Below are 13,658 nucleotides of genomic sequence, written 5' to 3' on the forward strand. Positions count from 1 at the left end.
TGCAACAAAGAAAAACAGATTGAAATTGATCCCATACAACATGGCTAGTCAGAGTTCTGGTGCTTCCTGGTAGATTTCCCAGTTCGCCAAGAATTTGCAAAGGTCATAGACAAAGGTTCTGAGATTACATCCACAAACTCCTTTAGTACCATTTTACCAATCTTGGGTTAAGGACATCTCATTGCCATCACAATCCTGCTAATCTCATAGAGAATATATGGTTTATCAGAGGTATGTGAGCTACAGAAAGTAATTGGTCTCTCTGCTAAAGGGATTTGATAATGATATTGCTTTGGATAAATATGTATCCAGTTGTGAATGTCAGGTTGCTAAAAAAAAGGACTTTATTATTATATAAATTTTCTGGGTGGTCCCTTCCAACTATGGGATTCTGTAATTCTATGGTCTTTTGGTTCCATATGTGAGTTTTATTACACTTAAGTCCACAGTTTTCTCATTGTATCTTGGGTGCAGAACTGCACCAGTCCATTCACACCACTGTCCTATCCCCCTTCTTCTTTTCGTTTTTCTTTGTTGCACTGTTTTCTGTCTATGCCACGGGACAGTTCATGGCAGAGTATGTCTGGAATGAAAAGGGTTCATCTTCCCCACCAATCTCCTCATGGGTCCCTTGTTCTTTAATACTTACCCAATTAAGGAGGCAGCCCAGTATCTTTGGTTTTAGAATTCCTGTATCATTTCCCCCCAAATTCAAGAAACCAATGTGGCATTTGCCTCCTAGGTGGGTCATATGGAAAGGGTTAAATGTGTGTGATGTGATTGGCCAGAGAGAAACTGAAAGGAAGAGTTAGAGAGTCAGGAGTGTGTGGGTCAGTTGAGAGTTGGGAGTTGGTGAAGGAAGAGGGAGGATATAAGTCTGTGGGTTGGTCGTCTTGTGTGGTGAGAGGGTGAAAGGAATTGTTAGGTGGAGTCAGATAGATAGTTGGAATCATCAGTTTGAAGTTGTTAGGACCGCGTAGGACAGGTAAGGAACTAAGATTAAGAAACTGCCAAGAAAAATTAACTGAAACCATAAGCTTGTTCATGCCTATAAATAAACTTGATTATTAGTTAATGTTAACAACTGTCTGGACTCCGTGTGTACCCGAGGGAAACGGTTTGGTGGCAGCGAAAAAGCAATCACAGTGGTGGCACAGGGTCAATAGACAGTCAAACGCCCAGGGACCCTGTATGATCGCCACACCCACCTAACCAAAGTCAGTTAGGGAGATGCCTGAGGTGGCAAGAAAAAAGATAATAAAGGAAATTTCTGCAGGGCGGGTGGCTGGCCCCTTTGAAAGTCCCCCTATTCCTAATCTGCACCTCTCACCATTAGGGATCGTATCATAAAAAGGGCAATTTTGCCTTATTCACAACTTGTCTTATCCCAAAGGAGGCTCTGTAAATGACGCTATCCTGGCCGAACGGCGTTCTGTGAGATATGCCTCCTTTGACCAGGCCATTAAGCTCATTAGGAAATTTGGTAGGGGGGCCCTGCTGGCAAAATGTGATGTAGAATCTGCTTTTCGCCTTCTTCTTGTACAACCTCAGGATTTCCAATGGTTGGGTTTTAAATTTGAAGGGGCCTTCTATGTCGACAAGGCAATGCCTATGGGATGCTCAGTGGCTTGTGCCGCCTTTGAAACATTTAGCACCTTTATAGATTGGGCTCTTCACTTCTTCACTGTTCAGTCCGAAGGCCTTGGGTTTGTTTGAGGAAGCTTCAAGGGTCACGAGCCAGTGGTGGGAGGGTTAAAAGCAGAAGTGAATGGAGCAATGGTTGCTATGCACAGCCCTCTCTATCCAGGCAAGCAAGCGTTATTATCCAAGCTCAAGACACATTCCAATCAGAGGAAAAACACGTGAATCAGAGACCGTGAGATGTGTGGCCTGGGGCAGTGGCGTAGCGTGGGTTGTCAGCACCCAGGGCAAGGCAAGTAATTTGTGCCCCCTAACCCGTGGATTTGCGCCCCCAACCCTAACCCCCAGATGTTGCGCCCAGTGCGGCCGGCCCCCCCTGCACCCCCCACACTACGCCACTGGCCTAGGGACAGAGGTTTTGGCCAGATAAGAGGGCCTGGAGAGTTGCATTTGGCCTCCTGGCCTGAGATCCCCCCCACTTAGGTTAAACGATTGCAATCACAGAAGTGTTCAAACCATCATCATGAGAATGTAAGTCAATCATACTATACTAGATCAAACAAATACATTTTTATTTACTTAAAAACCACTATGGAAGAACTCTTTGTTGCATTACACAAAATTCCCTGAGGTTTCTTCCTTTTTTTAAAAAATAAAATAAAATATGGAATATGAAATCCTTGATCACATAGAAGATGTATTTCTGTCATGGTCAGACGGCTGCATCTGTTTATCCTGGTATCTGCTGTCGCTTTAAACCTTATGCTACTATGATTTCGGTTAATACGGAACCTAAACAAAAACAATACACGTAAATAGTCTACAAAAAAGAAAATATATTTCATGTACAACCTGTTTTAAAATCAACTTCAAAGCAATGTACAAATGTGCAATGTATTCGACCAAAGGCAATTTAAAAATATACATTGTGAAACTGTCTATTAAAATGCAAACATTTCCAGCCATTTAAACATAACGTGCTGTTACAAAACATGGCTACCCACAATTTCAATCCCACGTTCTCCTCCTTCCGCCAATCCCCCGGCAGTTGCTTGCATAACTCTCTACTCTTACAAATAAAATAAATGTCTTTACCAGAGGAAAAGACGCCGGCGTTTCCCATCTCTACTTACAAACAAAAATTGCTGTTCCGTATGCCCATTGCACGTGTGAAACACCCCTGCTTGTAAAACAGAACGATAATCTCCTGCACGTGTGAAAGGAGAGCTTCACACATACCCAAGAGCCATTAGATCAGCACTTGCCAGAGCACACAGGGGCACAAAATATTGGTAGACTGGAGCTCACCTGCTAAGTAATTGCAACTTTTGGAGGTACTTCTTTAGCCTCATGCAAAACTCACATCGCTGCACCCTCCTCCATTTTTTGAGGTAGGTACATAAGTTCATAGCACATCTAAGCACGTTCTGCCATACGCTGAAGTACATTTCAAGTTTTCACTCCATCTCCATAGTGGAAAACAATAACCTCTTTCAATTGACTTTTTGATTTTAGGAAGCAAACATCTTCTCAGCACCTTCTCCCAAGGAGGATACTTCTATCGCAAGTCACCCAAACAAGGCTTAGTGGGCAACCAGTGAGAGAAGAGGAAATACCCAGTGCCCTTCTGTTAAAGTATTCTGGCCAGCTCCGAAGCCGACAGCCAAATCATTAGGGGCAAGAAAGAGAGTCTGATGCTACTACCTGCTTGTTACTCTCCATGTTCCTAAGCTGGCAAATGCAAATTTGCGCCACTGAGGCTGGTGCGCAAGGAGTTACAGTGGCTTTATATATATTTCACAACTTAGGCTGTTGTGAAAAGAGGTAAGGAAAAATCACATGGCTATCCTTACACAGAGCCAAATTGTTCAGTAACCTGAAGAAGACTAGCACGGGCCAGATGGGTGACATTTGTTCTTCGTAACATTGGAAGCCTGCTTTTCTATTTCAATCTGACTGGGTCACCCAGTAAAAAGTTGAAGAGGGTAGAAAGGAAAAATGCAGCATCTGAGAAAGTTGGCAAGGCTAACAAAGTTTAGCATGGGGAACATATTAAGCTGCTGCCGATGACATGATTTCAAAAAACTGTGCCTTAAGGAAACGCGGTCAGCGCTTGACATATCCACAACATACATAGGAAAATAGACTGCTATATATACTTGTTAATTTAAAAATGCAATTTTCAGCAGGTGTTTGTTTTTTAAAAAATCTCTTCTTATTTGTTCCCTTTCCTTTGAAGTATTTACAGTACATCACACTGCCTGAACAGACATCTCTTCCCTGGCTGGCTTAGACAGGCAAACAGAAGTTGCTTAAACGGCTATTTTTCTCTTTTTTAAAGCCTTTCTTCTACATATTAAAGCCGTGACGCCTTGACAAAGTAAAAAAAGTTTTAAAACTAATAAACAGCAACAAACCCTTTCATAAAACAGCGGCTCTTGTGCAATGCATGGAACAGGAGGCTAAATCGCTCATAGTTCACTGCAGGAAAAAGTCAAAAAGGTATTCCAGCGGCTTCTTTCTGCTGCTTTCTGCAACTCAGACTTACTCAGCAACAGCTTGCGGGGCACGAAACGCGTCTGCAACTGAGCCTCAACTTTGTACTGCTGCCATGTTTTGAACGGTTCTTGTGCTGGCACAGCATTGGGCAGTTGTATGACATAAGAGCTATCGCCAGGACCCATCAGCAATCTTCTCTCATCCTGACTGGTGCTTTGTGTTTCTCTGCTACACTTATATTATCTTTTTTATATAAAAAAATATCTTTAAGTCTCTCACAGAATTGCATAACTGCACACATCTAAAGAAATGTTCATCTACGCAAAGGAACACACCGTTCCAAGCGACATGAAAGGTAGCCTCGCCTGGTATACCACCTCCTCTTACGGCAGGCAAAAGTGGACGAAGGTAGCAGGGGGAGGGAACAAAATAAGGGGTAGCAAAAAGAGGAACCCATGCACTGGTAATTCCATTAAGTGCAAACATTTGCTCTTTTTCAAAGTGGTGCAGCTGGAAGCGCAAAGTCTTCTGGTAGCTGTGCTACCAGAAACCCTGCAAGTCAACTGCTGCTGAAGAACATAGTCCTATATATAGCTCCTTAGAAGCAAGTCTCATTGGTCAATAGCAATCCACAGGTAAGCAGGCACACGATTGCAACCTAAATCACCCAGTCTTCTTATCTTTCCGTAACTCCCCTGTCTGACATCATCCTTTTTTTCTGCAGTTGTCCTATTAGGCAAACCATGGTGATGCTTACTGATCACGCTGCACTATTCTGCTTCAAAATAAAGGGAAGGGGGGAAGCAATTCCTTTGCTATCAAAGTGCTTTTCATCAATGCATCGCGCTAGTATTCCCGATGAAGAAACTAAGCCGCATCCTTCGTCATCATGGGCGAGGTTGGATGGGATGATTTTGCTGCCGTCTCTGAATGGGTGCGGGATAAGCAACGATCTGCAACGTCCCGAAGAACAGGACACACTTGCTGTGCATGTCGGCAGGTCCCTTTGGGTGAATTCCAGCATGTTCACCCACCCATGCTCTCCCTTATGAGATCCACTCTCAGAGCAAGATCCCTGAAGGAGGGTCTCAAGCTGGCACTGTTGTTCCAGCACTCCGTCATGATGGCATAGACCTTGGCAAGAGAGAAAACACCAGTATGAGATGAGCAGAAATAGAAGAAGAAGAAGAAGAAGAAGAAGAAGAAGAAGAAGAAGAAGAGGAGGAGGAGGAGGAGTTTGGATTTGATATCCTGCGTTATCATTACCCTAGGGAGTCTCAAAGCGGTTAACATTCTCCTTTCCCTTTCACGCCCACAACAAACACTCTGTGAGGTAAGTGGGGCTGAGAGACTTCAGAGAAGTGTGACTAGCCCAAGGTCACCCAGCAGCTGCATGTGGAGGAGCGGAGACACGAACCCGGTTCACCAGATTACGAGTCTACCACTCTTAACCACTACACCACACTGGCTCTCAGTGCGGTCCGAATAGTCGCACATTTCTTCCATGCTGTATGCAAATCCCCTCTCTTCATGGTTTCCACCATATACTAAATAATAATAATAATAATAATAATAATAATAATAATAATAATAATTTATTTATACCCCACCCATCTGGCTGAGTTCCCCAGCCACTCTGGGCAGCTCCCAATTGAGTGTTAAAAACAATACAGCATTAAATATTTAAAAACTTCCCTAAACATGGGTGCCTTCAGATGTCTTTTAAAAATAGGATAGCTGCTTATTTCCTTGACATCTGATGGGAGGGCGTTCCACAGGGCAGGTGCCACTACCAAGAAGGCCCTCTGCCTGGTTCCCTGTAACCTCACTTCTTGCAATGAGGGAACTGCCAGAAGGCCCTCGGCCTTTCTTGTTTCTAAAAAACAAATGAGAAAGCCCAAGTTTTTGGTTTTACAACAAAACTTTTGAAGGATGGGAAAACTGCCCATGCTACTAGGCTTCCAGGTAAACACGGGAGCAAGTGTTCTGCTATGGTTGTCTCTACCACAGGAACAATTCAGAGGCACACCATGACTGACAAGTTACACCAAGAGAGAGAACAGCATGATAAAGTGATACATTCAGGTACCTCATCTGGGCATCCGTCAGGTCTGAGCAGCCTTCCGTTATTCTTCAACAGCTCTATCAAATGGAACACAATCATCTGGTTCTGCTTATCATTCCCAATCATGCGCATGAACTCCTAAAATAAAAATTCCAAGTTGAATTTCCGTTAAGGTTAATGATATCAAAGCATCAAAGAATTACCCAGTTTCATAGGAGGAGCTATGCAGAAGGCACACTAGTCTTTGTTGGATAGAATGCAATATGTCACAGAGGCAATCCTTTAAGGCCTATAGAACATCCCTCTTTCAAAAAAGTAAAAAAAAAAAAAAGGTCTATGCCAATCTGAAGGTTTTGCAGGCAGAAACTAGCTTTTATTTATTTGGAAAATTTATAGCCTGTTTTTCAACATTTGTTCTTGCAGTAGGTTAAAACTGATTTTTTTAAAAAAAAACAAAACAGAACTAGAGCAACAATAAAATACTATCAGAGTTAGATTTTTAAAAAGAGAGAGCTGGTTTTAATATATTTAGTTACAAAAGGCTTACTAGTTTAAAAGGGCCAGTCTCTCAGATTTACATACACAAAACCTGGCAACTAATTCCAAATCTTGGAGCCAGCTACTGAAAAAGAGCTACTTAACAGGGGGTTGGGAAGACAAGGGAGAAGGTATTTCCTTCTGTTATTCTGGGTTCAGACTGTAAAGAGCTTTGCAATCTGTTGGCCTGGAGTCTGCATGTAGCGCTCAACCTCCTTCGGAATGGTTGCTCCAGCCAGAAGAGTACAAAAATGAATGGATGGATAGATGAAGATGGGGAAAAGAGATGAATGAAAGGTGTGTTTGTGTGTGGAGAGAGGAGAGGTCAGAGAGGATGGGCAAAGAGAAAGCCTGTCCCACCCATGTTGCTTTCACCCTGCTCCCCCACTGGTGGCATATTGCCCCTTACCACTTTCTGCCCCAGAAGTAAATCTCAGCACCTTGAATTTAGGCTGGAAACACATCAGCAACCACAGTGCTAGGAATCTTTGCTACAAACTCTGCGGCCATACTCTGGCCCTGCTGACATTTCCAAATGGCCCTTAAGGGCAGTCCCATGCACAGCACATTGTGCTTAGAGCATGCCCCTCCCCCAGATATTCCCAGGCATTAAGATCTGTCAGGGGTGGGAGTGCCATCACCGGTGGCTTTTGCGAAGCAGCAGGGCAGGGAGGGTCTTCTGCGTGGTGGCCTCCCTCGGTTGTGGAATGCCCTCCCTGCTACAAGACACATGTCTTTGGAGGGTGAGATCAGAGTATTACTCCCTCTGCAGTGTTGCTGCCGGTTTTGCTAACTTGTTTTTTTGGCTAACTTGTTTTAGGCTGCTGGTAATCTGAGAACACATGAAGTGTGGGCTACAAAAGCATATATAGTGGTACCTCGGGTTAAGTACTTAATTCGTTCCAGAGGTCCGTTCTTAACCTGAATCTGTTCTTAACATGAAGCACCACTTTAGCTAATGAGGCCTCCTGCTGCCGTCATGTCGCCAGAGCCCGATTTCTGTTCTTATCCTGAAGCAAAGTTCTTAACCTGAAGCACTATTTCTGGGTTAGCAGAGTGTGTAACCTGAAGCGTATGTAACCTGAAGCGTATGTAACCCAAGGTACCACTGTAAATGACTGCAACTTCAGACAGCCCTAAAAGGCAGAAACAAACATTTTCAGGGAAAACGAGACCCTGCAGTATTTTGTGCTGATCAGCAGCTTGGAGGGAGGAGATTGTGCTCCTCAGCTGACCGCAGCTCAGCAGGAGAGAAGAGGGAAAGTGACAGATTCCTGTTGTTGACCTGTCCATAGAGAAAAAGACAAGTTTGTTTCTCCAAGGGTAGCTTGCTGTATTTCTGTGCTGCACAGAGAGAAACAAGTGTCCCTTTCTCAACGTGCAGCAGAGAAGCAGAGAAGGGACTTTGACTCAACAAAATATGGCCTAAAGGTCCCCCGCCCTCTCCTAAAGGGGACAGTCATAGCCCTAGACCAAGTATACACATGTAGGTTATCTACAAACCGCTGGGGGGCTTTTGTTCTTGTCTATATATGTGAAGAGTTCATAGAGGACCACACCAAAACTCCACATATCAGAAGCCACAGAAAACTTGTTGTCCGTCAGTGATTCTGGAGCATACCTATAGCATAAGAAGCCGGGGAGGGGAGGAGAGAAGAGAAAGGGGACAGGAGGGGGGGGGAAAGAGATCTATAAAACAAAAACAATTTGACACAACACATTATACCCTTAACAGATCACTTCTGTGTCCAGGGGGGCTGTCTACCAGCTCCATCTGGTACGCCGGCTGAGACCCTACCTGCCTGCGCATTGTCTTGCTAGAGTGGTACATGCTCTGGTTATCTCCCGCTTGGACTACTGCAATGCACTCGACGTGGGGCTACCTTTGAAAGTGACTTGGAAGCTACAACTAATCCAGAATGTGGCTGCCAGACTGGTGACTAGGAATGGCCACCGAGACCATGTAACTCAGGTCCCGAAATGTCTACATTGGCTCCCAGTACGTTTCCAAGCACAATTCAAAGTGTTGGTGCTAAGCTTTAAAGTCCTAAACGGCCTTGGCTCTGTATACCCGAAGGAGCATCTCCACCTCTCTTGTTCAGCTCCAAGGGCCTTCTGGCAGTTCCCTCAATGGAAGTAGTGAAGTTACAGGGAACGAGGCAGAGGGCTTTCTCGGTAGTGGCGCCTTCCCTGTGGAATGCCCTCCCATTGGATGCCAAGGAGATAAACAACTATATGACTTTTAGAAGACACATAAAGGTAGCCCTACTAAGGAAAGTTTTTAATGTTTGGTGTTTTACTATGTTTTTATATGTGTTGGAAGCTGCCCAGAGTAGCTGGGATAACAACAACAACAACAACAACAATAATAGGTAGGTAGCCGTGTTAGTCTGCCGTAGTTGAAACAAATATATATTTTTTTCTTCCAGTAGCACCTTAGAGATCAACTAAGTTTGTTCTTGGTATGAGCTTTCCTGTGCATGCACACTTCTTTAGATACATCTAAAACTTACTCAATCTGTTAACGACTGCAATTGGTCTTACAGGAAAAAGCAAGGAGTGAGATGGCTAAAAATGGCTTTATCATGTATAATGAGATAAGAATCCAATGTCTCTATTCAGACCAGGTCTCTCCATGGTTTTAAGTTTGGTAACAAGTTGCAATTCAGCAACTTCTCTTTCCAGTCTATTTCTGAAATTCTTTTGTAATAAGACAGCTACTTTGAGATCTTGTATAGAATGTCCTGGGAGATTGAAGTGTTCTCCTACTGGTTTCTCTGTATTGTGATTCCTGATGTCAGGTTTATGTCCATTTATCCTTTGGCGTAGGGTTTGGTCACACCCATTCCCACCCCCCTTCTGAGTAATACCCCTCCCCACCCTCTCACTATATATAAGGGTCTGGTGACTTCTGTTTCAGTGTATTTGAAGAAGTGTGCATGCACACAAAAGCTCATACCAAGAATAATACTCTAGATTGAGTAAGTTTTAGATGCATCGCTTTATTATATTCCAAGGGCCAAATAATTTATGCAGTATTGCATTTTCCCCAAATCATTTGCCTTGTAATCAAGCAGCAGAGAGAAACATACCAAAATATGGGACTCTCTCCTGGTTCCTTGACTTTGTAGTATTCTTTGTCCTGAGGCAAAACTTTTGTCAAGCCAAAGTCTCCAATTTTAACTCTGTTTTCATTCTCCACCAAGATATTCCGTGTTGCTAGATCTCTGTGAACGTATCTTTTTGATCCCAGATACTCCATACCCTGTGCGTACACAAACGGTGTTGTGAAATCAGTGTGGATGGGTTTAACAAATACTGACGGCAGAAGAGATGATGAGACATGTAATTAACGCCTGCCTGTCAGAATTCCCCCCCCCCCCCCCGCGCAAATGCTTATGAACATCCCACTTATCAACATAATCCTATGCTATTAGGAAACAACAGACAGGGAGGAATCGGCAGCAGCTGTTCCTAAGTTCACCATACATCTACCAAACTGTGACCCAAGTACCACTAGATGTCACCATTGTGTCTGCTGCAAAGCAACTGTGCAGAACGCTGAACTGCCCAGCAGCATTCTTGACCTTGCTGCATACAGCTATCATTTTGACCCTGAGAATAGCCTCATCCATTCCACTGATGCTTAGTCCTAGAAATTCTAACTCTTCTCTCTCAGAACCAAACATTTCTTTTACGTGTGTGTCTTTACATGATTCTCCTGTTTTCCATCAACGGGGGTGGTTCCCTGCAAAATTGTTCCATTTCTTTACTCCTCCCACATTCATTTCTGCAAATTTCGCCTTGTGCATTGGACGAAACTTGGCCAAGAAATGCCCAGTGTGCCAGAAAAGGCTTGTTTATGTGACGGCTAAGCAGGCAAAATGGGAACTCTGGAGCACAACATGACAACATCTGCAGCATAAATCTGCTGTCACCTCTATGCTGTTTGCTGCCTGGCATGAGCGAGTGGAAGAGAAGAGGCAACAGTTGTGTTTTCGATTATCTCCAAGTTTCCTCCAACTTTATGGTTCTATGACCCTGCACTGTACTGGGAAGGAGAACTGCACACAATCTGCCTGAGCGTTTATAGAGTTTGCGCCAAACAGATCCGGTTCTCACACCACTTGCTCCCAGAACAGACTTCGGTAGAGTTCGAGACACCAGTAAAACGTATTACCTTACATATCTGAGAGGCATAATGCAGGAGTTTCTTATGATCCAACCTGTCTTTGTGCTTCTGGAGATAGTCTCGCAAACTTCCGTGGGGCAAGTACTCCATTATCAATTTCAGATTTCTCCGGCCTTCCCAAACACATGACAAAAGAAAAAAATATATTCAAAATTATGCTTTGCAGAGCTTCCTTCATATAGCACGTTATAAGCAAAAGGCACAGACCATCTACAGCATATATGCAGTGGAAGATTCCATTATGGTATTCTTTTGCCAAAAATCAAATTTAGTTCAGCTTGCTGTTTTCCAACTGCGTAGAAAGAAACTCTGAAGATCGTGAAACAGCTAGTTACACGAGGAAGATGTGTTTGATGAGTAGTAAGCAGAGTTACATGCTGCTACTTTAACACGGGCAACACTAAAAGATAAAGTTCAAAACAATGACAGCCCAAAATGGGCTACCCTAGCAAATGCATTTCTGGGATGAAATGCAGTGGTGTAGCAAGGGTTGACAGTGCCCGGGGCTACACTGAGTGAGAGGGAGTGAAATGGAAGGTGTACGCATGCGCATTCAACTGCCTAAATGTGTCTGTGTCACCCAGGAGATTGTAGTCACAGAGACTAAAAAAAGAAGAAGAGTTGTTCCATTGTTTGGAGAGGTCGCTCTGAGAACATGTTTTCAACAGAGCCCAGCCAACAGGAGCTGTATTGAACCAGCACCCGGTGTTACAATTTTGTGTCCCTAACAATTTTGTGCCCGGGGCAACTACCCCTGTGCCCGCTCTCCATGAGATGTGACCACTATTGTGTCAGTACAGTGTGTCTGGCCACATTCACATCAGATATTTAAAACCCTATCATATGACTTTAAACCATCATGGCTTCTCCCAAAGGATTCTGGGAGCTGTATCTCATTAAGGATGCTGCAAGTTCTTAGGAGGCTCTATTCCCCTTCACAGAGCTACGATTTCCAGAATTCCCTGTGAAGAGGGATTTTGACTGTTAAAACCATACAGGGAAATGCAGCTCAGGAAGGGAGCTGTTGCTGTAGTGCATAGCACACTAACAGACAAATGCTGGATTAAAAGCTAAGCCTTAAACGAAGAAGGATGCAATGACATTTACTGAAACAATATCTCGTTTAGCTGATGTTTTGGAAATTGTTCCAAGTATATGCTAATAATTGCAGAGACTCTGACAGTGCGATTGTGGTCGCTCTTTAAAATGTGAACAGGAAAGGTCACGCTCTAATTTAAAAAGTGACTGTTCGGACATCTGTACGCACTGATTCACGCTAATGGGGAACATCTGATAAGTTATCAAGGGATTGCTAGCTTTCGCTTAACATCAGAAAGTGTATGTACCAGCACTGTAGCACACGCCTTTGTACTTCACAATGTTGTCATGTTGCAGAGATTTAAGAATTTCGATTTCTCTTTCGAAGTCTCGCAGGTGTTCTTCCGTGCTGTGCTGAAGTTTTTTAACAGCCACCACTTCCCCTGTGTTGTCCTGTAGTGGGTCATACCGGCACATCTCCACACTGCCAAAATTCCCCTGCAAGGAATATGAATAGAAACATTTATATATCAAGCCCGGGGGGGGGGGGGGCAGGGCAGGGGAGGAACCCTGTACTATTGTTTTGACAGCTGATATATTTATTTTTAGGAGCCACCCAACTGATCCTATAGTTGTAACCTGCCCTGGGACTTGCTGGGCGACAAAATCCTAGAAATAATTAAAATACGACGGGTTGTTTCCCCAGTGCCACACAGCACAATTCATGCCTGCATAATGAGCGATCTACCTGGTGACACAGCCAGGAATGGGATCCCACCAATGACTCAATAAATGTCCTGTTTTTGCCACCAACTTGGGACTTTGGTAACACTCCAAGTCTAAGATTATTAAGAGTGCACGAAAACATAGTTCTTAGAATATTTAAGAACGATGTAAAATTTTATTGTACAAATATTTCCATATTAGCAGAAATATTTGTAAAGAAAATGATTAGAGGAATATATACAAAGCAGAAAAGAAATGATATTATACAATACAAATCTGTGTTAAAAAAGAATGTTTATATTACAGTATAATGAGAAGGATGAGGAGGATTGTGTCGATGAACACTTTTATTGTGTAAATAATGTTGTCTTGTCTTTTTTTTTAATTTCGTATCTTTATTGTTGTTTCCTCCCTTTCTTTTCCTCTTTTTTATTCCTTTATAAATTTTCTATTTTCTACCTAATTTTCTTTTTCTTCATATGTAAAGAGATAGCATATAATGTTTGTATAGATATGTAAATTTTTAATCATTAAAGAAGAATATTTAAAAAAAGACTGCACAAAAACAGTTCAGCAACATCATCTCCTGAAGATGACGGAGGACAAGTAAAATTCACCCATATGACTTCAGGGGCAGCCTGAATATATATTTAAATAAAGGGAAGCAGAATTGCACATTTAAGAGGGACGGACAAGGAACAGGCACTGCCAAGACCTAAAAGCATCCGAAAGCTGCATGAGCCAAAGGAAAAATATTCCTGCACTTGGGTTATGTTTTGACCACTCAGGGCTGTGAAGTAAACCGATCTGAAGATATGATGTACAAGCAACAACATACACCCAAAAGGCTCAGGGATAAAGGAGGCAGGTTGAACACAAAGGAAGCCCCTAAATTCCCTGCTCTCTTCACATCCAGTGATTTACTGCAGAGTTTGGATTTGATATCCTGCTTTATTACTG

General features: G+C 43.1%; 1 protein-coding gene across 2 annotated transcripts in view; it reads right to left on the reverse strand.

The window, feature by feature from the left end:
• Positions 1–2,196: 2,196 nt before the first annotated feature.
• Positions 2,197–13,658, reverse strand: part of JAK2 (Janus kinase 2) — an 83,469-nt gene continuing 72,007 nt past the window's right edge. For both annotated transcript variants that reach the window (XM_083718490.1, XM_083718491.1), the window contains 6 exons: positions 12,281–12,470; positions 10,923–11,047; positions 9,835–10,007; positions 8,246–8,363; positions 6,230–6,343; positions 2,197–5,274 (listed from right to left, as the gene is read on the reverse strand). In XM_083718490.1, the coding sequence (XP_083574616.1) occupies positions 5,167–5,274; positions 6,230–6,343; positions 8,246–8,363; positions 9,835–10,007; positions 10,923–11,047; positions 12,281–12,470 (828 nt within the window). In that variant the 3' untranslated portion in view covers positions 2,197–5,166. The remainder of the gene's footprint in view (positions 5,275–6,229; positions 6,344–8,245; positions 8,364–9,834; positions 10,008–10,922; positions 11,048–12,280; positions 12,471–13,658) is intronic.

The sequence above is a fragment of the Podarcis gaigeae genome (assembly GCF_964106915.1).
Source record: "Podarcis gaigeae genome assembly, chromosome: 17".
Classification (NCBI taxonomy): Eukaryota; Metazoa; Chordata; class Lepidosauria; order Squamata; family Lacertidae; genus Podarcis; species Podarcis gaigeae.